The sequence below is a fragment of the Somniosus microcephalus genome, unplaced genomic scaffold, assembly GCF_052327205.1.
Source record: "Somniosus microcephalus isolate GS21.2 unplaced genomic scaffold, FLI_Smic_1.0 scaffold90, whole genome shotgun sequence".
Taxonomy (NCBI): domain Eukaryota; kingdom Metazoa; phylum Chordata; class Chondrichthyes; order Squaliformes; family Somniosidae; genus Somniosus; species Somniosus microcephalus.
In genome coordinates, this window is record NW_028225277.1 from 40584 (window position 1) to 68277 (window position 27694).

General features: G+C 46.4%; 1 protein-coding gene across 3 annotated transcripts in view; it reads left to right on the top strand.

Annotated features, from left to right (window-relative positions):
- LOC147083082 (NACHT, LRR and PYD domains-containing protein 3-like) overlaps positions 1 to 27694 on the top strand; it is a 77323-nt gene that overhangs the window by 16722 nt on the left and 32907 nt on the right. For 2 of the 3 annotated variants that reach the window (XM_085980271.1, XM_085980269.1), the window contains exons 4-7: positions 2241 to 2407; positions 17135 to 17306; positions 17412 to 17477; positions 19496 to 19662. In XM_085980271.1, the coding sequence (XP_085836397.1) occupies positions 2241 to 2407; positions 17135 to 17306; positions 17412 to 17477; positions 19496 to 19662 (572 nt within the window). The remainder of the gene's footprint in view (positions 1 to 2240; positions 2408 to 17134; positions 17307 to 17411; positions 17478 to 19495; positions 19663 to 27694) is intronic. The other variant, XM_085980270.1, reaches the window with a different exon arrangement.

A 27694-nucleotide genomic window follows, 5' to 3' on the forward strand; every position in this document is an offset into this window, starting at 1 on the left:
GGAGTTAGCACAATTCTCAGTGGGTTTTACAGGTCAGCGAGCAGTGGAGGTGAGGGAGAGGGGTGGCTGGGGAAACTAGTTGTGAAGAATGCAATTTTGGGGAGATACCAAATATTTCCTTAACTTTCTAAAAATGATGGTGGAAGTGAAGATTTGATGGACTAGAGGAGAATGTGGGTCCACAGTTAGAGATCACTGTAGGGAAGGATTTGGATCTGAGTAAAATAGCTAAGGTGGAGAAGTCACTGGGCTCAGAAATAATGCACCCCAGACTGTTAGAGGAAGTCAGAGAGGCGATAGGAGGGACTGCCCCCAGCATTTCAACCCACGTTTAATATCAAAAATATGCTGGTGTACTGAAGAAGCCCAAGTGATGATTCTGTGGATTAACCTGGTAACCAGAGACCATTGTGTAGAAACTCCACCAAATCTGTTAATCCAGGTCGAATTAGTGAGCATTTAGCGAGAAAGAGTATGATGAGGGGAGGCTGGAACGGATTGGATGTAGAAAAGTCGTATATGACAATTTTACGAACAATGACGGACAGGTAAAGATCCTTTGGTCCATCCAGACTCTCCCAGGCAATTGCGATGCTTTGCCATACTTTGTTCTAGCCATTCCAAACCAAACCATGGGTGAGGTGAAAAAAAACAGGTAAAAACACAGGCCAATTTGGGGGATTAAAATAGGGGAAATTCCTCTCCGACCCTCTAGGCAATTGAAACTAGTCCAGCAGATCAGTCTTACACTGAATTCCCGGAAGTGTCTTCCTGTTGTAAGAGGTGATGTCCACACCAAACAGGAACAGGTCCAGCTCTCGCCTGAAGGAATTCACCGAGTCACTGTCCACCGCCAGAGAAGGTATCCTGTTCCAGAGGTCGACTATTCTCTGGGAAAAGAACCACCTCCTGACACCTAACTTAAATCTGGCCTTGCACAACTTAAAATGGTGACCCCTGGCCCTCCGTAAGCTATGTAATTGGAACAAAGTGTCAAATGGAACACAATCGATTCCTCCATCATCTTATAAACCTCAATCAGATCACCACTAAGTCTTTGCTTCTCTAAAGTGTAGAGTCCAAACTCTTAGCCTATCTTGATAACTAAGTTGCTTTATACAGGAAACTTTGTGCTATCTGGCACCCATGGGACCGAGCTACTGCCGTTTTTTTAAAAGCTCCGCATGTTATCAGATAGGAGCTTTTCATCGCAGTATCTGACCACAAACACTGTTGCTCAGCAACAGCTTGTAAACACTCAGCCCGTGGCTTGGAAGCGTCTCTGAAGCTGTTGCTAAGATACAGAGACGCTTTCTAGAGCCTGCTGTATCTGACCACAAACACTGTTGCTCAGCAACAGCTTGTAAACACTCGGCCCGTGGCTTGGAAGCGTCTCTGAAGCTGTTGCTAAGATACAGACGCTCTTTCTAGAGCCTGCCGTGTCTGACCACAAACACTGTTGCTCAGCAACAGCTTGTAAACACTCGGCCCAGTAGCTTGGAAGCGTCTCTGAAGCTGTTGCTAAGCGACAAAGACGCTTTCCAGAGCCTGCCTGTGAAAAGAATGCTAGGAGAAAAAAAAACACCTAACCAAAACGGCTGCTGATTTCTGCTGTTAGATCAAAGTTGCCGGACATTCAACTTCCGGATAGCACAAAGTTTCCTGTACTGGGAATTAGTCTAATGTCCCTCCTCTGCAACAGTTTAAAAGCCTCAATCTCACCCACCATGTGAGGAGACCAAAACTGGACACAGTATTGCAAGTGAGGCCTTTACCAAGGTCTTGTACTAAGAGAAAATAGGTTGTCTTATACCCAACTGTCCTATGAATGCACCCTAATACCCCCTTTGTTCTAACTATCGCTTCACGGCATTGCTCCTGTACTTTTAGAGATGTATGTACGAGAATGCCCGGATCTTCCTTTCTCCCCCTTATTTAATGCCATGAAGGGTGTATGAATGTTGAGCACTCGCCCTGCCCACAGGCATAACATGGCACTGATCCAAGCTAAACATCATTTGCCAGTCATGTGCCCAATCTCCCAACACATTAAGATGCAGTTTTGTGGAGATGTGACTATACAGGGTTTTGGAATGTTGCCCATGCGGTGTGAATGTGTTATCAGAAGGTGATCGATAATGTGGCTCACAGGAAGCTGCAGCCGTTTGGTATACGATGAAATGTAGCCGCCTGGGTAGAAAGTGGATAATGTGTTTAGTTTTCTCCATTTGTGTTCACAGATCCGGACTCTACAATCACTGAGTTCTTGACAAAGTGCGACGATTACCAGCTGTTCCGGTTCACGAAATTCTACCGGGACAGACTGGAACAGGCGATTGAAGGAGGGGTGGACGGAGTCAGCTCGCTGTTAACATATGAGTGGCATTTCAGTGGACAAGAACATCGGGTAAGTGGGAGGCACACAGAATGAGTTTGGAATATTTAAACATCACAGAACTGACAGGATATCAGAACTTAGAATCACAGAATGTTACATAAGAGAAACATGTCAAATAGGAAAGAAATGGATAAAACGGAAAATATTTATAAGGCCCAGAAATTCGGGTCTCCACGGGTGACTACGCACGGGGTATTCACCCGTAGGCCCAATGGAAGTGCCGGTTTCCTGCATGCACGGGAAACCGGCACTTCTGTTCCCCTGAAAGATGGGGTTAAGAGGCCGAACACGTGCGCAGGAGAGGCTGTGCGTGCGCATCGAACTTGTGTTCTTTTTGCAGGTTTTCCCGGGAGGGTAAGTCTCCAGAAGTTACACATTTAAAAAGCAGGCGTAAGGCCTGTTTCTTTTTACAAGGTAAGTGGTGAATTAATTAAAATTAAAACATTTTTTCCACAGGTTTATTATTTTTAAATACTTTAAAGCAAGGTAAGTTTATTTTTAGCCCCGTTAGAAAATAAAATTATTTTTTCAAATTTAAATTATTGTATAAAAGTTATTTCATGTAATTTATAGTTTATTTAAAAAATGTGATTTTTTAAAAATTTATTTGAAGATTTAGTGATGTTTTGGGGCCCGTAGTATTTATAAGTTTTGACAGCTCTTCCTGTCAAACTTATGAATGATGCATACCCTGCTCCCCATGGCCCACGTGATCCCAGGGGACGCATCGAACTAACTGCGCCCCTGGGATACGCAAGCACTGCGTGCCGGCAGTTGGAGGAGGCCCAGGATCGGAATCTCACGCGGGCCCACAGCTCAACGGTCGGCGCGCTAGGTAAGTGCAGGTCGGGGGCGTGCACCCGCGGGAAGCCCCCGACCCGAATTTCTGGGCCATCGTGAATCTGAAACGATACGAAGAGGTGAAAATACCCAGCGGATCCATCCCTATCTGTACAAGGGACAGGGGAACGGTTTGGGTATAACTGTTTGTGGACTGAAAACAAAGGGAAACCGTTTTAGTGGGACTGGGAAAAGGAGAGACCAGAGGCAACAGACAGCAGTATTTTGCTATCGTGTTAGAGGGAAGGTCATGAGTTTACTGACTTGGAAACGACTTAACGTAAATTAAGGAACTGGGAGATGACAAAAATCACCTGTAGAGTAAATGAGAGGTATTTCAAGAACAAAAACAAAATGGTAAAATGTAGAGACCCGAACAAGAAATCTAACGCCCAAAAAATGGGAATTGAAAACCCAAGGCAGTGCAGGTTTTTCCTCCCCCTGCATCACCAGGAGTCAATTCCAACTTCGGCAAGAGACTCAATACGAGCGCTAGAACCTGTCGTGGAGCGTCACTCCCCGGGACAGCACTTCAGGAAATTACAGCAAGCAGCCTGTAATGTTCTATCAATTACCTGTAATGAAACAGAACTAAATGGAAATTATAATCGGGCAGGGTGTATAATGGACGGTTGATCTGCTACCACATTTCCAAGTTAATAATCTGGGAAACTTACTCTCATCCCAACCTCCTGCTCACTACCCATTACTGTTAATATCCCACCTAGTCTAATCCCAACCTCCTGCTCACTACGCATTACCGTTAATATCCCACCTAGTCTAATCCCAATCTCCTGCTCACTGCCCATTACTGTTAATATCCCACCTAGTCTAATCCCAACCTCTTGCTCACTACCCATTACTGTTAATATCCCACCTAGTCTAATCCGAACCTCCTGCTCACTACCCATTACTGTTAATATCCCACCTAGTCTAATCCCAACCTCCTGCTCACTACCCATTACCGTTAATATCCCACCTAGTCTAATCCCAACCGCCTGCTCACTATCCATTACCGTTAATATCCCACCTAGTCTAATCCCAGCATCCTGCTCACTACCCATTACTGTTAATATCCCACCTAGTCTAATCCCAACCGCCTGCTCACTATCCATTACCGTTAATATCCCACCTAGTCTAATCCCAACCTCCTGCTCACTACCCATTACCGTTAATATCCCACCTAGTCTAATCCCAACCGCCTGCTCACTATCCATTACCGTTAATATCCCACCTAGTCTAATCCCAACCTCCTGCTCACTACCCATTACTGTTAATATCCCACCTAGTCTAATCCCAACCTCCTGCTCACTACCCATTACTGTTAATATCCCACCTAGTCTAATCCCAACCTCCTGCTCACTGCCCATTACTGTTAATATCCCACCTAGTCTAATCCGAACCTCCTGCTCACTGCCCATTACTGTTAATATCCCACCTAGTCTAATCCGAACCTCCTGCTCACTGCCCATTACTGTTAATATCCCACCTAGTCTAATCCCAACCTCCTGCTCACTACCCATTACCGTTAATATCCCACCGAGTCTAATCCCAGCATCCTGCTCACTACCCATTACTGTTAATATCCCACCTAGTCTAATTCCAACCTCCTGCTCACTACCCATTACCGTTAATATCCCACCTAGTCTAATCCCAACCTCCTGCTCACTACCCATTACCGTTAATATCCCACCTAGTCTAATCCCAACCTCCTGCTCACTACCCATTACTGTTAATATCCCACCGAGTCTAATCCCAACCTCCTGCTCACTACCCATTACCGTTAATATCCCACCTAGTCTAATCCCAACCTCCTGCTCACTACCCATTACCGTTAATATCCCACCTAGTCTAATCCCAACCTCCTGCTGACCGCATAATGTTTAGAATTGCAATTAGTCCAGGTGTATTCTTCTGTTCAGCCCCCATACTCCAGCATTACCTTCTATCCACGCAGCAATAGAAATAGATTTTATCAAAAAAATGTTGACTTGCTTCCACAATAGTCTGTGGTTGAATTATGCTTTCTTTCTTACCACCTCGTGTGTAAATACATTTATCAACCTTCACCTCAATTCTTCAAATTAGCCGAAATATGTACCTGCTGGGCAATCAGTGGAAACTATCAGTAACTTTTTTTGATCTTAGCTATTCCGAATCTGAAGACTTGCAGCAACTCCTCACTTAATCTGCTCACCTCTAGTGGAATGAGCCCAATGTTCTCAAATCGCGCTCTCTGACAGTAACTCCACATCCATGGGAACATCCTAGTGCAATTACACGCCAGTTTTTCCATTGCTTTTACATCCTAAACATGGAGTGTCCAAACCTGGACATAACTGGTTAAATTACCTGCCCCTGTGCTCTTGGTGTGGAACGTCACTCCCCAGGGGGGATCAATAGGAAATTGAGATTTCTCAGTCTGTAATTACCTGCCCCTGTGCTCTTGGTGTGGGACGTCACTCCCTCGGGGGGAACATGAGGAAATTGAGATTTCTCAGTCTGTAATATTCCGTCCACTCACTTTAATGGTTTGGTTTCTGCCCCATTTTTTTCACTGGGTGAGTGACTGGTAGTTTCATATTTTCGCAATAGGACAGATTTTGCGGTCGAAATAACGGTGGGGCTAACAGCGCTCACTTATTAAAGTGTAAATTGGACAGTAACTTCGAACGACTGCACATGCGGCGTTAAACACGAAAATGGTGAAGGTCCTGTCTGAGTTTCCCTGCTGCTCCCAAAGCTGCACGAGGATGGTATCTCGCCGAGAGACTCACCATTGAAATGCATGGAACGGCATAAAATGACTACTTATCTGATAGATACACAGGAAACTCACCAGGAAAAGTCGGGGCTTGCCTATTCCAGTGTAATTATTTGTTTAACAGCGTGATCAGTCTTAACTAATGCCAAGCAACCTCTCTGGCGCAGAAAGTTAACTTTTACAAGTGTGGAGTCTCATTCCTTTGGATTTTAATTATTGTTGGAGCGGTATAAACAAAAATTCAATAATGTTTGTATCTTTTCTATCTGACTCTTTTTTCGCTCCCTCTGAACATAAGAGGATAAGAAATATTAGCACAAGTAGGCCATTTATCCCTTTGAGCCTGCTCTGCCATTCAGTAAGATCATTGCTGATCTATCTCATCTCCCCTTTCCTGCAATATCCCCATGTCCCTTGATTCCCTTAATATTCAAAAATCTATCGATCTCTGTCTTGAATATACTCAACGACTGAGCCTCCACAGCCCTCTGGGGTAGAGAATTCCAAAGATTCACCACCCTCTGAGTGAAGAAATTTCTCCTTACCACAGTCCTAAATGGCCGACCCTTTTTTCTAAGACTGTGACCCCTGGTTGCAGACTCCCCAGCCAGGGGAAACATCCTCCCTGCATCTACACTGTCAAGCCCTGTAAGAATGTTGTATGTTTCAGTGAGATGCATTCTGAATCCAATCTTTCTTTCCCTATCTTTATTTCACTTTCTGCATGTGATTTGACATTGCATTCTATATTCTAACTAAGACTTCCTGGTTCAGACTTTGCGTAAAGATTATTCAAACTGATTGGTTAAGGAAGCATACAGTCGCTTCTCCTGTTCCCTCTGTAGATGGTGCTGGGCGTTTTGGCTCTAATTTACACTGACGATGAAGGAATGGCGATACATGTTCAAGTCAGGATTGTATGTTACTTGAAGTGGAACTTGGAGGTGGCGGTGTTTCCATGCGGATGCTGCTCTTGTCCTTCTAGGTGGCAGAGGGCGCGGGTTTGAGAGGTGCTGTCAAAGAACCTTGGCGAACTGCTGCAGTTCTCTGTAAATAGCACACACTGCAGTGATGGTGCACCGTTGGTGGAGGGATTGGATGTTTAAGGTGGTGGGTGGGCTGCTGATGAAGCGTATTTCTCTGTCCTGGATTGCGTGGAGCTTCTTGAGTGTTGTTGCAGCTGCACCTATCCAGGCAAGTGGAGAGTTTTCCATCACACGCCGCAGTTGTACCTTATAGGTGCAGGAGAGGCTTCTGGGTGGCCAGGAGTTGAGCCACTCGCCACAGAATACCCAGCCTCTTACCTGCTCTAGCAGCCACGAGTTTTTTGTGGCTGGTCAATAGTAGGGATTTGACGATGACAATGCCAAGTAATGACAAACGGACATGGTTGGACACCATGTGGGAGATGGGCATTGCCTGACACTTGTGGGGCACGACTGTTAACTTGCCAATTGTCTGCCCAAGCCTAGATTTTGTCCAGGACTTGCTGCATGCGAGCATGAACCGCTTCATTATCTGACAAATTGAAAATGGAGCTGAACACTGCAATCATCAGAGAACATCCCCACTCCAGGCTTTATGATGGAGGGATGGTCATTGGCGAAGCAGCTGAAGTGGTTAGTCCGAAGACTCTACCCCGAGGAACTCCTGCAGTGATGTCCTGGTGCTGAGACGATTCTCCTCCAATAACCACACTCCATGGTGCCACACACGTCGAACACTATCCCGAGGATCTCCTGCAGTGATGTCCTGGTGCTGAGACGATTCTCCTCCAATAACCACACTCCATTGTGCCACACACGTCGAACACTGCCTTGATGTCAAGCACAGTCACTGTCACCTCACAGCTGGAATTCAGTTCTTTGGTCCATGTTTGGAGTCGATTGCTCCTGGTGGAACTCAAATTGAGCCTCGGTGAGCAGCTTATTTGTGATTAATTGCTGCTTGTTAGCAGTGTTGATAACTCCTTCCAACACTTTGATGATTGAGAGCAGGCTGATAGGGCAGTAATTGATCGGGTTGGATTTGTCCTGCTCTTTATGGACAGGACATACCTGGACAATTCTCTACATTGTCGGGCAGATTCCAGTGCTGTGGATGTACTGGAACAACTTTACTAGAGGTATGGTTAGTTCCAGAGCACAGATCTTCAACGCCACAGCCAGAATGTTGATGGGACCTTTAGCATTTGCAGTGCCCAGCTCATTCATTTGTTTCTTGATACCGAAATGTGAGGGAACTAGGCACTAAATCTCACATCTACTGTCCATTCTGGACCTTTTGTCACCTTTAGTGCTTCCTCCAAGTTGTGTTCAAAATGGAGGAGTACTGATTCATCGGCTGAGGGAGGGTGGTAGGTGGGAATCAGCAGGAGGTTTCCTTGCCAATGTTTCACCTGAACCCATGAGACTTTATAGGCTCCGGACTCAATGTTAATGATTCCCAGGGCACTTGCATCTGAGGGTCTATCACTGCGCCCCACCGCTGGTGGGACAGGAAATACCGATGAATGCTGATGGAGGTGCCTGGGACTTTGGCTAATAAATATGATTTTATAAGTATCACTGCATCACACAGTTGCTTGACTAATGTGTGGTCCACTTCTCCCTACATTGGCACAAGTCCCCAGGTGTTAATGAGGAGGGCTTTGCAGGGTTGACTGTGTCCGAATCCAATGCCGAAGCCGAGCGATCCGCCCAGTTTTATTCGTCCGTATCCTCCTTTCGAGAGGCTTTCTAGGCCATTTCAGAGGCCACCACATTGGTGAAAGACTGGATTCACGTATAGGCAAGACGAAAAGGACAATAGGTTTTACGACAATCATTAATATCAGCTTTTTATTTTGAAATGTTTCAAATTCGAATTTGAATTCAAATTCATGAAACGTCCATGATGGGATTTGAACTGTTATCTCTGGATTACTCATCCAGTAACATAACCAACACACTATCGTTCTCGATGCCTCGCCATCTCTGTGTCCATTTTCTGATTGCACCTCTGTGAAGTGCCTTTCGACGCTTTCTTTTTTGCATTAAAGGTGTTATATAAATGTAAGTTTTGATGATGAAAGTCCTGACTACACCAACCCCATTGCTGGATATATGTTCCCAGTTACCGAGGTTTCATACCGGCAGCGGATTTGTAAAATAACGGGTGTCAGACATTTCAATTACCGGGGGAAAAAGCGATTAGATTTTTCATCATTATTTTTAAGAACATAAGAAATAGGAGCAAGAGTAGGCCATTTGGCCATTCAATGAGGTCATGGCTGATCTTCTGCCTCAATTCCATTCACCGGCCCTATCGCCATATCCCTTGATGTCTTTACTAGTCAGAAATCTATCAACTTCTGTTTTGAATATTCCCAATGACTGAGCCTCCACAGCCCTCTGGGGTAGAGAATTCCAAAGATTCACCACCCTCTGTGTGAAGAAAATTCTTCTCATCTCAGTCCTGAATGGCCTATCCTTTATCCTGAGGCTGTGGCCCCTGGTTCTAGACTCCCCAGCCAAGGGAAACACTCTCCCAGCATCCACCCTGTAATAATTTTGTATGCTTCAATAAGATTCCCTCTCATTCTTCTGCATTCAAGAGAATATCGGCCTAGTTTACTCAAACTCTTCTCATATGACAGTCCCGCCATCCCAGGAATCAATCTCGTGAACCTTCGTTGCACTCCTTCTAAGGCAAGTTAATTCTTCCTTAGGTAAGGAGACTATAAAATTGTACACTACTCCAGGTGTGGTCTCACCAAGGCCTATATAATTGGAGTAAGACTTCTTCACTGCTGTACTCAAATTCTCTTGTAATGAAGGCCATCATACCATTTGCCTTCCTAATGGCTTGCTGCACATTCACTTTCAGTGACTAATGTACAAGGACACCAAGGTCCCTTTGAGCATCTGCATTCCCCAATCTTTCACCATTTAGGAAATACTCTGTCTTTCTGTTTTTTCTACCAAAGTGGATAACTTTATATTTATCCAGATTGTATTCCATCTGCCATGTTCTCGCCCACTCACTGAGCCTGTCAAGATCCCCTTTGAAGCCTCTTCACATCCTTTTCACAACTGACACTGCCACCTAGCTTAATAGTATCAGCAAATTTGGAAATGTTACCTTTAGTACCGTCATCCAAATCATTGATATAGATTGTGAATAGCTGGGGCCCAAGCACCGATCCTTGTGGTACCCCACTATTCACAGCCTGTCATTCTGAAAAAGCCCCATTTATCCCTACTCTTTGTTTTCTGTCTGTTAACCAATTCTCAATCCATGCTAGTATATTACTCACAATTCCATGTGCCCTAATTTTGTTCACCAACCTCTTGTGTGGGACCTTATCGAAGGCCTTCTGAAAATCCAGATACACCACATCTTCCGGTTCCCCTTTGTCTACTCCACTAGTTACATCCTCAAAAGAACTCCAATATTTTTGTCAAACAGGATTTCATTTTCATAAATCCATGTTGACACTGCCCAATCTTACTATTAGTTTCTAAGTACCCAGTTATTGCATCCTTTATAATAGATTCCAGCATTTTCTCAACAAAACATGTGAGGCTAACAGGCCTGTAGTTCCCAGTGTTTTCTCTCTCCCTTCTTAAATAGCAGGGTTACATTTGCTGTCCTCCAATCTGCAGGAACCGTTCCAGTACCTATATAATTTTGGAAGATGACAACCAATGCATCCACTATTCCAATGGCCACCTCTGTCAAAACCCTAGGATGTAGGTCATCTGGTCCTTGGAATTTATTGACTTTTAGTTCCATTAATTTTGCTAGTACAGTACTGTTTTTTTTTTTTGCTAATAATTTCTTTAAGTTCCTCATTCTCGCCATACCCTTGGATTCTCGTATTTCTGGGAGGTTTTTTATGTCTTCCTCCGTGAAGACAGAAACAAAGTGTTTATTTAATTTCTCTGCCATTTCCTCATTCCCCATTATAAACTCTCCCGTCTCTGATTGTAAAGGACCTACATTTACCTTTGCCAGTCTTTTCCTTTTCACATACCTATAGAAGCTTTTACAATCCGTTTTTATATTTATCGCTAGTTTGTGCTCATATTCCATTTTCCCTTTCTTTATCAATTTCTTGGTCCCCCTTTGCTGATTTCTAAAAAGACCCAATCCTCAGGCTGACTGCTTTTTCTGGCAACTTTATAAGCTTCCTCCTTTGATTTAATACTAGCTTTAATTTCTTTTGTTAGCCATGGTTGGATCACTTCCTTTTGGGTTTTTGTGCCCTAGAGGAATATATGTTTGTTGCAAATTATGCATTAGTTCCTTGAATGTTAGCCATTGTATGTCTCACTTCATACCTTTTAGTGTAGTCTCCCAATCTACCATGGCCAACTTGTCCCTCATACCCTTGTAGTTTCCTCTGTTTAGATTGAAGACCTTAGTTTCAGATTGGACTACATCACTCTCAAACTTAATGTAAAATTCAATGATATTATGGTCGCTTGTCCCTAAAAGCCCCTTTGCCACAAGATTATTGATTAGCCCTTTCTCATTACACAGTACCAGATCCAGAATAGCCTTTTCCCTGGTTGGTTCCTCCACATACTGATCCAGGAAACCATCTCGCATGCGTTCCAAAAATTCATCCTCCACACCGTTGGTGGTAATTTGATTTGCCCAGTCAATATGTAGATTAAAGTCCCCCATGATTACCGTATTGCCCTTGTTACATGTACTTCTAATCTCCTGATTGATACTGTGCCCTACATTACCACTACTGTTTCGTGGCCTATACACAACTCCCACCAATATTTTCCGCCCTTTGCTGTTTCTTAGCTCCACCCAAACTGATTCCAGTTCTACATAACGATCTGCCAAGCCAAGATCTTTTATCTCTATCGTACCGATCTCATCCCTTATTAACAGCGTTACACCACCTCCTTTACCTTTTTGTCTGTCCTTCCTAAATGTTGTGTGATGAAATATGTCATTCATCAGAATCTGTATTTAACTACATATATTGTATTGCCTGCTCCTGTGTTTTTACCTTGTATTGTGTATAGTGCACCGCCCCCTTTCTCCCCATTGGGTGTGTCGGCTCCGCCCATACCTGGCCCTACTTAAGACAAGCCCAGGCTTGTCTTGCAGCAGAACAGCAGAATGCTAGGTGAAGACACAGGCATCTTTCTTTGCTAATAAAAGCCTAGTTTTATCCAGTTAACTTTGAGCCTTGAAGTTATTGAGGCGCATCATTGAGTACCCTGGAACATTCAGTTCCCAGCTTTTGTTACCCTGCAACCATGTCTCTGTAACGGCAATGATATCATACCCATTTACTTCTATTTGTGCCATTAATTCATCCACCTTGTTGCGAATGCTACGTGCATTTAGATTATGTGCCTTCAGCTTTGCCTGTTTAATATTTTTCTGCACTTTGACCCTCTTTACTGTTGGTCTTTATTTCTGCTCCCTACTAGTTTTGCTGACTACTTTTCTAACTTGCACTTCCAGCTTTGTTTCTCTCTGTTCTGGGCCCACACTAAGGTTCCCAGCCCCCTGACAAACTAGTTTAAATCCTTCCCAACAGCATTAGCAAACTCCCTGCGAGGATATTGGTCCCGGTTCTGCTGAGGTTTAACCCTTCCAGCTTGTACAGGTCCCACCTTCCCCAGAATCGGTCCCAATGCCTCAGGAATTGAAATCCCTGCTTCTTACACCATCTCTCCAGCCATGCGTTCATCTGGTCTATTCTCCTATTTCTGCTCTCGCTAGCACGTGCCACTGGGAGTAATCCTGAGATTACTACTTTTGAGGTCCGGCTTTTTAATTTATTTCCTAGCTCCATATATTCTGCTTGCAGGACCTCGTCCCTCTTTCTCCCTGTGTTGTTGGTACTGATGCGGACCACGACCTCTGGCTGTTCACCCTCCCCCTTCAGAATGTCCTGCAGCCGCTCAGTGACATCCTTGATCCTGGCACTAGGGAGGCAACATACCATCCTGGAGTCACGTCTGCAGCCACAGGAAAGTCTATCGGTTCCCCAACTGATAGAATCCCCTATCACTATTTCTCTCCCACTCTTTTTCCTCCACTCCTGTGCAGCTGAGCCACTTGTAGTGCCACGGCCTTGATTCTTGCTGCATTCCCCTGAGAAACCATCTCCCCCAGCAGTATCCAAAACGGAAAATCTGTTGGAGAGGGAGATGGACCCAGGGGACTCCTGCACTGCCTTCCTAGTTCTTTTACTCTGTCTGGTGGTCACCAATTCTCTGTCTGTCTGTGCACTCTTTACCTGTGGTGTGACCACATCGTTCTCCGTGCTATCTGCGAAGATCTCAGCCTCGTGGATGTCCCACTGTGGCTCCAGCCGCTGCTCCAGATACAAAATGCGGATTTCGAGTAGCTGCAGCTGGAGACACTTCCTGCAGATGTGTTCGCCCTGGACTCCGAAAGTGTCCCTGACTTCCCACATGGCATAGGAGGAGCACTCCACGCTGCCCTGCCATGTCCTACCCTTAATTTACTCCCTTTACTTCTGCTAAATTAAAGAATATTAAATACACTAGGGACCTTACTTCACTTTAAACACTACAGGGTTAATTTTCTGGCCGCCGTCGGGCGGCTTTTCATGCGGCCGGGGGCCGAAAATTGGCGAAAAAGCGGGTCGGGACCCCCCCCCCCCCTGATTCCCCGCCCTGTCCGACTTTCGGACCGCCGTTTCCCCGCGCCCTGCTTCAATCCCGGCCGCCGCTGGCGGGACTGGTCGTTGGAGCACTAATCAGCAATTACCAGCTTGTTGAGGTAGTTTCTCCGGGGCCGTTGCAACTTTGGGGCTTTCCCCACCTGAAACCCGCCTGCGGGGAATCCCGCTGCTGAGAGCTGGCGTGAAGCTTGCCGGCTTGCTTGCTGTCAGCTGCAGGTCAATGGAGAAGCTGCGATTTAAAGGGACAGCACTTGTTTGTTGAAGGACCTTGTTGCAGGTTTGGGGCTACTTCTTCAAGGCTTAGGCACAGCTGTGGAAGGTTGCATCCTCACACACTTCTCCAATGCCATCTCCTGGGAAGCCCCTCTCGCCACCCTCACTCAGCGCTTCCTCAGCGGAGGCATCTACGAGAAGCGTGGGACGCCTTTTTTTCCTTCCCTTCTTGCCAGCAGAGGCGGCAGCAGCAGAACCAGGAACAGCAGGATGAGCACCAGGAGCACCAGGCTGCTGCTCACTCACCTGAAGCTGCACAGGCCAGAAGGGGCCAGCGCTTGGAAGTGGCTTGAGAGCACCCTGCTGCGCTTTAGGGGGCCATGGGGACCCGTATCTGCACTGGCAGTCCTACTCAGAAGGACTTCCATGAAGATCTGGTTTCTCTGTTCAACAGATGGCCAACGCTCCTCAAGAGATGTCATTTTCTTATGAGCACTCACCATGTTTTCCGTACCCTGGCGAGTTATCTCCTCCATGGAGGTTGCCAACCTTTCCATGGTGATGCGTTCATGCGCCAATGACTCCACAAAGGCTCTGCTTATGGTCGCTATGGACTCCTCCATTCGCTCCACACTCGCAGCGACCCTGGAGACAAAACCTGACAGAGACTCCTGCATCTGTGCATGGCGATCCATCAACTCTTCTCTTGCGGATGGACCCAGAGGCAGAGGGTCGACATGCAGCGTAGCTGAGCTCAACTGGCAGAGTCCTGCGCCCTCCGATGAGGACTCTCCACTGCTGTCCCTGTCTCCAGAATCTGCTGAGGCTCACTTGTGAGCTGTGAAACACCAGGTGACAACACTATATGTCCTGAAGGTCCCCCCGAAGTGTGAGTGTCTGCGCTGGTGTTGGGTGTGCTTACTTCTGCTGATGCTGCGCCATCAGAGGTTGGAGGTTCCTCTGAGGAGTCTGGCTGCACAGCCTCTTCCTCCTCCACAGTGAGGACGGGGGCTCTGGATGGTACTGTGGGGGAGTAAAGGAAGGATTTAGGGATGTGATGCCAAGGTTCTTCTGGTGACTCCCAGCGAGTTGGCATCTGCTGACACCTGCATCCATGCAGCATTGGTCTCAGTGGGAGGCCTCTTCCTCCCTGACCTAGGGAAGAGGACCTCCCTGTGGGCCCTAACCCCATCCAATAATGCCTGCAGTGAAGCCTCGTCGAATTTGGAGGCAGCTCGGGGTCTGGCACTGCCCACAGCTGCTGCAGGCTCCTCTGCCATCCTGTATGGTTCGTTTGGAAGCCTTCAAAGGATGCAGTGTTTGCTGTGGACCTTGAAAGCACCACGGATGATGACATGCATACTGTGGGGATTTCTGACTCGAATTGGACAATTAGCAAGGCTTCCCACATGCTGGGAATTAATTGGCCACTTGAGGGAAAATTGCGTGGAGCTGGCTGACACTTTTTTATGTGTGTCAGAAACCCCACATGCGGGGAAACCCGACCATTCCCCACACAAGCTGAAAATCGGGGCCGACTTACTCTAAACTAGAAACCTTACTTTTACTTTAACGTGTGGACTGAAGAAATATTTACAAGGTCCTACTTACCAATCAGCTCCTTCCATGGTTGAGATGTTACTTTAGCGGTTTTGCAGTTGTTGTTTGACTGCTCCCACTCTTGGATTCTTTCCTGGGTTTAAATAAGAACCAACTCCTACAGAGTGAAAAGTTAGGGAAAGCAAAGGGGAACCAAGGGAGCTCCTCCTTCGACTCCTCACGCATCTAACTCCCTCACTCACCCAACTCTCAGCACTCTGTTCAAACCGCACTTCGTGCAGAACGCACTGCGAAGTCTGTTTTTATAGGCCGAATTTCCCTAATTAACTGCCTTCAGCTGCTTTCAATTATCCTCTGCCTCTGGGCCTGCTGACTCCTTTCAGGTCCGCTGTCCTCGGCCTCCTGCGCTCTTTATCCTCTGCCTTCTCCGGGGCTGCCGACTCCATTCAGGTCCGCTGTCCTCGGCCTCCTGCGCTCTTTATCCTCTGCCTTCTCCGGGGCTGCCGACTCCTTTCAGGTCCGCTGTCCTCGGCCTCCCGCGCTCTTTATCCTCTACATTCTCCGGGACTGCCGACTCCATTCAGCTCCGCTGTCCTCGGCCTCCCACGCTCTTTAACCTCTGTCTTCTCCTGGTTTGCTGACTCCTTTCAGCTCCGTTGTCCTCGGCCTCCCGCGCTCTTTATCCTCTGCCTTCTCCGGGGCTGCCGACTCCATTCAGCTCCGTTGTCCTCGGCCTCCCGCGCTCTTTATCCTCTACATTCTCCGGGACTGCCGACTCCTGTCAGGCCCGCTGTCCTCGGCCTCCCGCGCTCTTTATCCTCTGCCTTCTCCGGGACTGCCGACTCCTGTCAGGCCCGCTGTCCTCGGCCTCCCGCGCTCTTTATCCTCTGCCTTCTCCGGGGCTGCCGACACCTTTCAGGCCCGCTGTCCTCGGCCTCCCGCGCTCTTTATCCTCTGCCTTCTCCGGGGCTGCCGACACCTTTCAGGCCCGCTGTCCTCGGCCTCCCGCGCTCTTTATCCTCTGCCGACTCCGGGGCTGCCGACACCTTTCAGGCCCGCTGTCCTTGGCCTCCCGCGCTCTTTATCCTCTGCCGACTCCTTTCAGGTCCACTGTCCTCGGCCTCCCGCTCCCTTTATCCTCTGCCTTCTCCGGTGCTGACTCTTTTCAGGTCGATGGGACAATTCTCCGGCCCTATACATCAACAACGGTGATTATTTCAATCAGTTGGCCTAATTTCTCAAGCAGTTTTCCAGCTGCTTCTCTCACTTCAGATTCGTTCCTTTCCTGCAAATGAAGTTCTGACTTGCTGCTGTTTTATTTCTATTAAATCACAAAGTATGACAGCAGGATAAAATGTGAGAAACGAGTGTTTCATATCGTCAATCAATAATCTGATGTCATGTTTGACACTGAAGGACAGAGTAAACTAATCAGATTACAGCTGCTGCAGATTCTCAGTGATTCCTCGCTCTCCGAGAACTATAATTCATTCCAGTTCTTTGCCATTAATGAGTGAATCAAGATGTTTACAGAATATTTAGCCCCTGTTCAGAATGGATCGGTACCCGCCCCAGCGACTGCTTCCTCTGCTCAAAACAACTGGGAGGTCCCAACTCTGAACACATCCTTTCCTTCTCAGTGTTTATCTTTCACTCCGCTCCTCAATCCATTCATTACCATTCTTTACAGAAAGTCACTGATCTCGCGGAGAAGGGAAACCGGGCGGACAGTTCCAAACTTCTCCTAAATCTGGTGATGGAGAAAGGCTCTCGGGCTCGAAGGACGATGTGGGAATCCTTTGTGAAAATGCGCAATGGGGTACCAAAGCTGGACAAAATACTGAAAGAAATGCAGGAACTTGGTACGGTGAACTCCGATATTGCATGCAATTTCAAATTCAAAGAAAGCATGATTTGCTCTAATATGTAACAGATATGATTTCATGAATGCTAATTGATTTAAACAGGTTCAGAACCATTTGATTACATGAACATCGCACGAGGTTTATCCGAAGTATCCAGTCAGCTGAAAGGTAAGTGACGACGGAGATTTGAAAACATTTATTTCACACCTGAGAATCGGAATGATTGGCTGTAACCGTTTGTTTAGAGGTTTTGAATCTGGAAATCAGAAGTTGAAAGCCAGGAAAAATAGGATTGGACATCATTTAGATTTATCATCAATCCAAAGCTATTCTGTATAGGTTCAAATTACAAATCAGGACATTTCTGAAGTTCCTGTAAATATGCGAACGTGACATCATTTCACTAAATCCATCTGCTGATCTCTTAGTTGTGAAACCCCATACACACCTGGCAAGATCCTGATACACTGGGAAACCCCATACACACCTGGCAGGATCCTGATACACTGGGAAACCCCATACACACCTGGCAGGATCCTGATACACTGTGAAACCCCATACACACCTGGCAGGATCCTGATACACTGGGAAACCCCATACACACCTGGCAGGATCCTGATACACTGGGAAACCCCATACACACCTGGCAGGATCCTGATATATTGTGAAACCCCATACACACCTGGCAGGATCCTGATACACTGAAACCCCATACACACCTGGCAGGATCCTGATACACTGTGAAACCCATACACACCTGGCAGGATCCTGATACACTGAGATATGCCATACACACCTGGCAGGATCCTGATGCACTGAAACCCCATACACACCTGGCAGGATCCTGATACACTGTGAAACCCCATACACACCTGGCAGGATCCTGATACACTGTGAAACCCCATGCACACCTGGCAGGATCCTGATAGTGTGAAACTCCATGCACACCTGGCAGGATCCTGATACACTGTGAAACCCCATACACACCTGGCAGGATCCTGATACACTGAAACCCCATACACACCTGGCAGGATCCTGATACACTGAAACCCCATACACACCTGACAGTTAGCCTCCGGATAACACAAAGTTTCCTGTACTTTGTTCTAGCCATCCCAAACCAAACCATGGGTGAGGTGAAAAAAACAGGTAAAAACACAGGCCAATTTGGGGGATTAAAATAGGGGAAATTCCTCTCCGACCCATCTAGGCAATTGAAACTAGTCCAGCAGATCAATCTTACACTGAATTCCGGAAGTGTCTTCCTGTTGTAAGAGATGATGTCCACACCAAACAGGAACAGGTCCAGCTCTCGCCTGAAGGAATTCACCAAGTCAGTGTCCACCGCCAGAGAAGGTATCCTGTTCCAGAGGTCGACTATTCTCCGGGAAAAGGACCACCTCCTGACACCTAACTTAAATCTGGCCTTGCACAACTTAAAATGGTGACCCCTGGCCCTCCGTAAGCTATGTGATTGGAACAAAGTGTCAAATGGAACACAATCGATTCCTCCATCATCTTATAAACCTCAATCAGATCACCGCTGAGTCTTTGCTTCTCTAAAGTGCAGAGTCCAAACTCTTAGCCTATCTTGATAACTAAGTTGCTTTATACTGGAAATTAGTCTAATGTCCGTCCTCTGCAACAGTTTAAAAGCCTCAATCTCACCCACCATGTGAGGAGACCAAAACTGGACACAGTATTGCAAGTGAGGCCTTTACCAAGGCCTTGTACTAAGAGAAAATAGGTTGTCTTATACCCAACTGTCCTATGAATGCACCCTAATACCCCCTTTGTTCTAACTATCGCTTCACGGCATTGCTCCTGTACTTTTAGAGATGTATGTACGAGAATGCCCGGATCTTCCTTTCTCCCCCTTATTTAATGCCATGAAGGGTGTATGAATGTTGAGCACTTGCCCTGCCCACAGGCATAACACGGCTCTTATCCAAGCTAAACATCATTTGCCAGTCATGTGCCCAATCTCCCAACACATTAAGATGCAGTTTTGTTGAGATGTGACTATACAGGGTTTTGGAATGTTGCCCATGCGGTGTGAATGTGTTATCAGAAGGTGATCGATAATGTGGCTCACAGGAAGCTGCAGCCGTTTGGTATACGATGAAATGTAGCCGCCTGGGTAGAAAGTGGATAATGTGTTTAGTTTTCTCCATTTGTGTTCACAGATCCGGACTCTACAATCACTGAGTTCTTGACAAAGTGCGACGATTACCAGCTGTTCCGGTTCACGAAATTCTACCGGGACAGACTGGAACAGGCGATTGAAGGAGGGGTGGACGGAGTCAGCTCGCTGTTAACATATGAGTGGCATTTCAGTGGACAAGAACATCGGGTGAGTGGGAGGCACACAGAATGAGTTTGGAATATTTAAACATCACAGAACTGACAGGATATCAGAACTTGGAATCATAGAATGTTACCGCAGAGAAACAAGTGAAATAGGAAAGAAACAGATAAAACTGAAAATATTGTGAATCTGAAACAATGATACGAAGAGGTGAAAATACCCAGCGGATCCGTCCCTATCTGTACAAAGTACAGGGGAACAATTCGGCTATAACTCTTTGTGGACTGAAAACAAAGGGAAACCGTTTTAGTGGGACTGGGAAAAGGAGAGACCAGAGGCAACAGACAGGGATTAAAGGGAAGGTCATGAGTTTACTGACCTGGAAACTACTTAACGTAAATTAAGGAACCGAGAGATGACAAACTCATCTGTGGAGTAAATGAGAGGCATTTCAAGAACAAAAACAAAATGTTAAAATGGTTAAAATGTATGAGACTTGAACAGGAAAACTAACGCCCAAAAATGGGAATTGAAAACCCGACGCTGTGCAAGTTTTTCCAACTTCGGCAGACACTCAATACCTGTCGTGGAGCGTCACTCCCCGGGACAGCAATTCGGGAAATTACAGCAAGCAGCCTGTAATGTTCTGTCAATTACCTGTAATGGAACAGAACTAATTGGAAATGATAATTTGCAGGGTGTATAATGGACGGTCGACCTGCTGCCAACTTTCCAAGTTAATAATCTAGGAAACTTACTCTCATCCCAACCTCCTGCACACTGCCCATTACTGTTAATATCCCACCTAGTCTAATCCCAACCTCCTGCTCACTGCCCATTACTGTTAATATCCCACCTAGTCTAATCCCAACCTCCTGCTCACTACCCATTACTGTTAATATCCCACCTAGTCCAATCCCAACCTCCTGCTCACTACCCATTACTGTTAATATCCCACCTAGTCTAATCCCAACCTCCTGCTCACTGCCTATTACCGTTAATATCCCACCTAGTCTAATCCCAACCTCCTGCACACTGCCCATTACCGTTAATATCCCACCTGGTCTAATCCCAACCTCCTGCTCACTACCCATTCGCGTTAATATCCCACCTAGTCTAATCCCAACCTCCTGCTCACTGCCCATTACTGTTAATATCCCACCTAGTCTAATCCCAACCTCCTGCTCACTGCCCATTACTGTTAATATCCCACCTAGTCTAATCCCAACCTCCTGCTCACTACCCATTACTGTTAATATCCCACCTAGTCTAATCCCAACCTCCTGCTCACTGCCCATTACTGTTAATATCCCACCTAGTCTAATCCCAACCTCCTGCTCACTGCCCATTACTGTTAATATCCCACCTAGCCTAATCCCAACCTCCTGCTCACTACCCATTACTGTTAATATCCCACCTAGTCTAATCCCAACCTCCTGCTCACTGCCCATTACTGTTGATATCCCAACTAGTCTAATCTCAACCTCCTGCTCACTGCCCATTACCGTTACTATCCCACCTAGTCTAATCGCAACGACCGGCTCACTACCCATTACTGTTAATATAGAAACATAGAAGATAGGAGCAGGAGTAGGCCATTCGGCCCCTCTAGCCTGCTCCGCCATGGAATGAAATCATGGCTGATCATCCAAACTCAGTACCCTGTCCCTGCTTTCTCCCCATATCCCTTGATCCCTTTAGCCTTAAGAAATATATCTCACTCCTTCTTGAATATATTTAATGAATTGGCCTCCACTGCCTTCTGTGGTAGAGAATTTCACAGGTTCACCACTCTCTAGGTGAAGAAATTCCTCCTCACCTCAGTCCTAAATGGCTTACCCCTTATCCTTAGACTGTGACCCCTGGTTCTGGACTCCCTGGCCATCGGGAACATCCTTCCTGCATCTAGTCTGCCTAGTCCTGTTATAATTTTATAAGTTTCAATGAGATCCCCTCTCATTCTTCTAAACTCCAGCGAGTACAAGCCCAATCGACCCAATCGCTCCTCATACATCATTCCTGCCATCCCAGGTATCAGTCTGGTGAATCTTCGCTGCACTCCCTCCATGGCAAGAATATCCTTCCCCAGATAAGGCGACCAAAACTGCACACAATACTCAAGGTGTGGTCTCACCAAGGCCCTGTACAACTGCAGCAAGACATCCTTGTTCCTGTACTCGAATCCTCTTGCTATGAAGGCCAACGTACCATTTGCCTTCTTAACCTCCTGCTGCACCTGCATGCTTACCTTCAGCGACTGATGCACAAGGACACCCAGGGATCGTTGCACTTCCCCTTCTCCCAATCTATTGCCGTTCAGATAATAATCTGCCTTCCTGTTTTTGCCACCAAAGAGGATAACCTCGCATTTATTCACATTATACTGCATCTGCCCAATCACCCAACCTGTCCAAATCATACTGGAGTTTCTCGGCATCCTCCTCACAGCACACACACCCACCCAGCTTTGTGTTGTCTGCAAACTTGGAGATATTACATCTAGTTCCCTCGGCTAGATCATTAATATATATTGTGAATAGCTGGGGTCCTAGGACCAGTCCCTGCGGTACCCCACTAATCATTGCCTGCTACTCTGAAAAAGACCCGTTTATTCCATCTCTTTGCTTCCTGTCTGCCAACCAGTTCTCTATCCAAGTCAGTACCTTGTCCCCAATCCCATGTGCCTTAACTTTACACGCTAATCTCTTATGCGGGACCTTATCGAAAGCCTTCTGAAAGTCCAAATACACCACATCCACTGGTACTCCCTTATCTATTCTACCAGTTACATCCTCTAAAAATTCCAGTAGATTAGTCAAGCACGATTTACCTTTTGTAAATCCATGTTGACTTTGTCCGATCCTGTCGCTGTTTTCCAATTGCTCTGCTATTGCATCTTTTATAATGGACTCTAGCATTTTCCCCACTACCGATGTCAGGCTTACCGGTCTATAATTCCCAGTTTTCTCTCTACCACCTTTTTTGAATAGTGGGGTAACATTAGCTACCCTCCAATCCATGGGAACTGTTCCAGAATCTATAGAATTTTGGAAGATGACCAGCAATGCATCTACTATTTCTCGGGCCACTTCCTTAAGTTCCCTAGGATGTAGATTATCAGGCTCTGGGGATTTATCAACCTACAATCCCATCAATTTCCCTAACACCATTTCCCTACAAATACTGATTTCATTCTGTTCCTCCCTCTCATTGGACCCTATCTTCCCCGACATCTCTGGGAGATTAATTGTGTCCTCCTTTGTGAAGACGGAACCAAAGTAGGTATTTAATTGGTTTTCCATTTCTTTGTTCCCCATTATAAATTCCCCTGATTCTGACTGCAAGGGACCTACGCTTGACTTCACCAATCTTTTTCTCTTCACATATCTATAGAAGCTTTTACAGTCAGTTTTTATGTTCCCCGCAACTTATTCTCATACTCTATTTTCTCCCTCTTTATTAATCCCTTTGTCTTCCTTTGCTGAATCCTAAACTGCTCTCAATCCTCAGGTTTACTGCTTTTTCTGGCCAATTTATATGTCCTCTCCTTGGATCTTATGCTATCCCTAATTTCCCTTGTTAGCTACGGTTGAGTCACCTTTTTTGTTTTATTTTTATGCCAAACCGGGATGAACAAATTCTGTAGTTCATCCATGCGATCTTTAAATGCTTGCCATTGCCTATCCACCATCAACCCTTTGAGTGACATTCCCCAATCAATCCTACCCAACTCGCACCTCATACCATCGTAGTTTCATTTATTTAAATTCAGGCCTGTAGTCTCTGAGTCAACTACAGCAAACTTTTGATTAACCGGCCCCAAAATAACCGGAACGCTCTATCCACCGGCAAAATTCAGGAGTCGGTTCAGGTAACTTTTTTTACTCCATTTGTTGCTGTGCAAGGGTGTAGCTGAAGCTGTTGCTAAGCTACAGAGACGCTTGCAACTTGTGCCGATTTGTTTTGAAGCTGCAGGGTTTGTTGCTTTATACGGAGCTCTGAGCTCCGTATCTTTTACTATAGCGTTCGGTTATCCGGAATTGTTGATGAATCGGCACCACGTCAGTCCCGTCTGTGCCGGATACCAGAAAGTTTCCTGTACTTCACTCTCCATCTTAATGAAGAATTCTATCATATTATGATCACTCCGCCCCAAGGAGCCTTGCACAACAGGATTGCTAATTATTCCTTTCTCACAACATAATACCTACTCTAAGATGGCCTGATCTCTAGTTGGTTCCTCGACATTTTGGTCCAGGAAACCATCCCGTATACACTCCAGGAATTCCTTCTCCACAGTATTGCTACTAATTTGGTTAGCCCAATCTATATGTAGATATCCCACCTAGTCTAATCCCAACATCCTGCTCACCACCCATTACCGTTAATATCCCACCTAGTCTAATCCCAACCTCCTGCCCATTACCGATTACCGTTCATATTCCACCTGGTCTAATCCCAACATCCTGCTCACTACCCATTACCGTTAATATCCCACCTAGTCTAATCCCAACCTCCTGCTCACTACCCATTACCGTTAATGTTGTGTCTGTCAGTAGTAAGACACAGACTGCAGGAGAACGGTACAACAGGTGTTTACTCAACGTGGCTCACTCTGGAACCGAACTGTACAGATTACTACTCAGTGCTATATACAGGTGTGGTCACTGCCAGTACTACAGTATACATGAACTGTAAAAAGTAGTTCCCACCTTAAAGGTATATACATTACAATTCCGCCCCTTTTAGATTAACAGTACCATAACACTCATTTAACAATTAAATATCAAACTAATTACAATTAACACTTTTAACATACAACGTTAGCTGAAAATAGTCCATTTATATGTTCAATCTTTGGGGAGGCTTCCTGATCCTTTCTGGATAGCGCCTTTCCCGAGTGTCTCGCTCTTGGTGCGGAGGCGATTCTGGCACCCTGCCGTCGGTTGGGTCATCAGCTTCCGATGCTACTGTTTCTGGGGTAGATGCGACCTGTACGTCAGGTTCCTCACCAGGTACGTATGGGTGAGGCATGGGGTTGACTTGTTACTGTGACTCTAGGATCTGGTCAGCATGGCGTCTCACTATGTTCTCCCCAACGTCCACTGTGTACATTAGTGGGCCCTGCCTTGTGTATATCGTTCCTGGCTGCCATTTTTCTGTTCGGTAGTCGCGGGCCAAGATTGGTTGCCCTACATTGAAGCTCCTTGTTGGCTTCTCATGGATGTGCTGGAATTGCTTACTCTCAACATCTCTTCGTACGTTTGGTCTGAGCAAATCCAGGTGAGATCTTAACCTTCGGTTAAAGAACATCATGGCCGGGGCCTGGTTGGTGACTGCATGTGTCGCATGTGAACAGGAAATTTTCCACCTTATGCTGCAGCGGAATGTTGTCATTGTACATAGCCTTTATTGCCTTCTTAAAGGTTTGTGCGAACCTCTCAGCCAATCCATTTGTGGCTGGATGATACGGGGTGGATGTGTAATGCCTTACCCCATTCTTCTTCATAAACCTCCGGAACTTTTCGGACACAAACTGTGGTCCGTTATCAGAGCAAATCTGTTCTGGCAAGCCGTTCCTGGCAAAAATGGTCCGTAGGACTGCAATCGTTTTCTCCGTGGTGGTGGAGGACATTTTGATGACCTCAGGCCATTTCGAGTGTGCATCCACGGCTATTAAAAACATTGAGTCCATGAATGGACCAGCAAAATCAATATGCACCCGTTGCCATGGAGATGAGGGCCACTCCCATGGGTGTAGAGGGGCATGTGGTGGTGCATTTTGGACTTTCTGGCATCCTGAGCAGCTCTTGGTCGGGTCCTCGATTTGTTTATCGATTCCTGGCCACCACACATAAGCCCTGGCAAGGCTTTTCATTTTTACCCCTCCCAGATGACCCTCATGAAGCTCATTGAGCACTCTATCCCTTAACTTTGGTGGAATTACCACTCGGGACCCACACATCAAGGCCCCCCGGCCCACTGACAGCTGTTCTCCTCTTGTCGAGAATGCTGGCAACAGTGAGTCGCCATGTGCTGGCCATCCCTTCACCGTCAAATCATATACCCGAGACAGTGTCGGGTCATTTCGAGTCTCCTTTTCTATACGAGCGTTAGTTACCGGTAGGTATTCAACTATAGTCGAATGAAATATTTCGACAGGATCCACTGCTGGTGCTTCCTCCGCAGTAGGCAGTGGCAGGCGTGATAGCCCATCAGCATTTCCATGCTGTTTCGTGCCCTTATATTCAATCTCATAGTGGTGCGCCCCTAGAAAGAGTGACCATCTTTGTAGTCGTTGCGCAGTCATCACCGGAACGCCCTTCTTCGGATTAAAAATGGAGACAAGAGGCTGGTGGTCAGTCAGCAAGGTGAATTTCTGCCCGTGCAGATAGTGATTGAACTTTTTCACTCCCCACACTAGGCTGAGGGCCTCCCTGTCAATCTGGGCATAGTTACGCTCGGCTGAGGTTATTGATCGTGACGCAAAGGCTATTGGCCTCTCTGAGCCGTCCGAGAATTTGTGCGACAGCACCGCTCCAATGCCGTAGGGTGACGCATCACACGCCAACCGAATTGGTAGTGCTGGGTTGAAATGGGCCAATACTTCTTTCGATGTGATTAGTGTTTTGCTCTTCTGGAAAGCTCGTTTACATTAGTCACTCCACTTCCATGGCACTCCAGTTTGCAGTAGGGTGTTCAGTGGGTGTAGTATTGTAGACAAATTTGGCAAGAACTTATGGCAGTAGTTTACCAACCCGAGGAACGACCTCAGTTGTGACACGTTTTCCGGTGCTGGAGCCTTGACTACTGCCGCAATCTTTTCTGGGGACTTATGTAACCCCTCTTTATCGATAACGTGGCCACAATATGAGATCTGTTTTTTAAAAAACTCGCATTTGGGGCGATTAGCTCGGAGCCCATATTCCTTCAATCTAGTGAGCACCTGCTCCAGGTTGGCGAGGTGATCACTGTCATTTTCGCCCGTGACCAGGATGTCGTCCAAATAACACTGGGTCCCTGGGATCCCTTGCAGGACTTGTTCCATTGCCCTTTGCCAAATAGCCGGAGCTGATGCTACCCCGAATACCAGCCGGTTGTATTGGTAGAGACCTTTATGGGTGTTGATTGTGAGGTATTTTTTTGATGCTTCTTCTACCTCCATTGCAGATACGCCTGGGCCAGATCAATCTTAGTGAAGCGTTTCCCTCCAGATAGCGAGGCGAAAATATCTTCAATCCGCGGAAGTGGATATTGCACGGTGTGAAGGACTGGGTTCACTGTTACCTTAAAGTCCCCACAGATGCGAACCATCCTTGGTTCCCCAGGCGTGCTGCTCAATGACTTTTTCATCACAGGGACGATGGGTGTAGCCCACTCGCTCCAGTCTACCTTGGACAGTACTCCTGAACGTTCCAAGCTCTCCAGCTCTGTTTCGACGGCTGGGCGGATCGCATAAGGTACCGGTCTGGCCTTAAAAAATTTTGGGCTTGCATTGTTGCTGTCATGCCTTTTAGTGTTCCGAGTCCTTGCTGGAACACTTCTTGCGCGTCGGTTAGAATCTTTGACAGTCGCCCAGGTGTGACGTCGTCATCCTTTTTGGCAGCCACAGTCAGTGCTTGTATGGAATGCCAATCCATCTGTATTTTCCGGATCCATTCACGTCCCAGTAATGGTGGTCCTCCATCTTGCAATACATCCAGGTCTAGTTTTGGTGTTTCCTTACCGTTATATATAACGGTCACCCTTATTTTTCCTTTGGGGTAGACTTTTTGCCCCGTGTACGTCTTCAAAATAATTTTTGTGTGTCTCAAGGGTATGTGTGAGAATAGCCGCTCGTAGTCCCGTCGGTTTATGACTGTTAGGGATGATCCTGTGTCCAATTCCATTTTTACCTGGACTCCTGCTATCTTGAGAGTGACCCAAATAGTTCGGTGATCTTCCGTTTTGATCACATTATGTAGTTTCAGACAACTCAGCTCCCTGCTTTCGGAGTCGGTATCACTCTTTTGTTCATCTGAACTATTCTCCGTCACCTTATGTACCTTCTTGTACTTTTCTTTTGGAGATTTCTTAT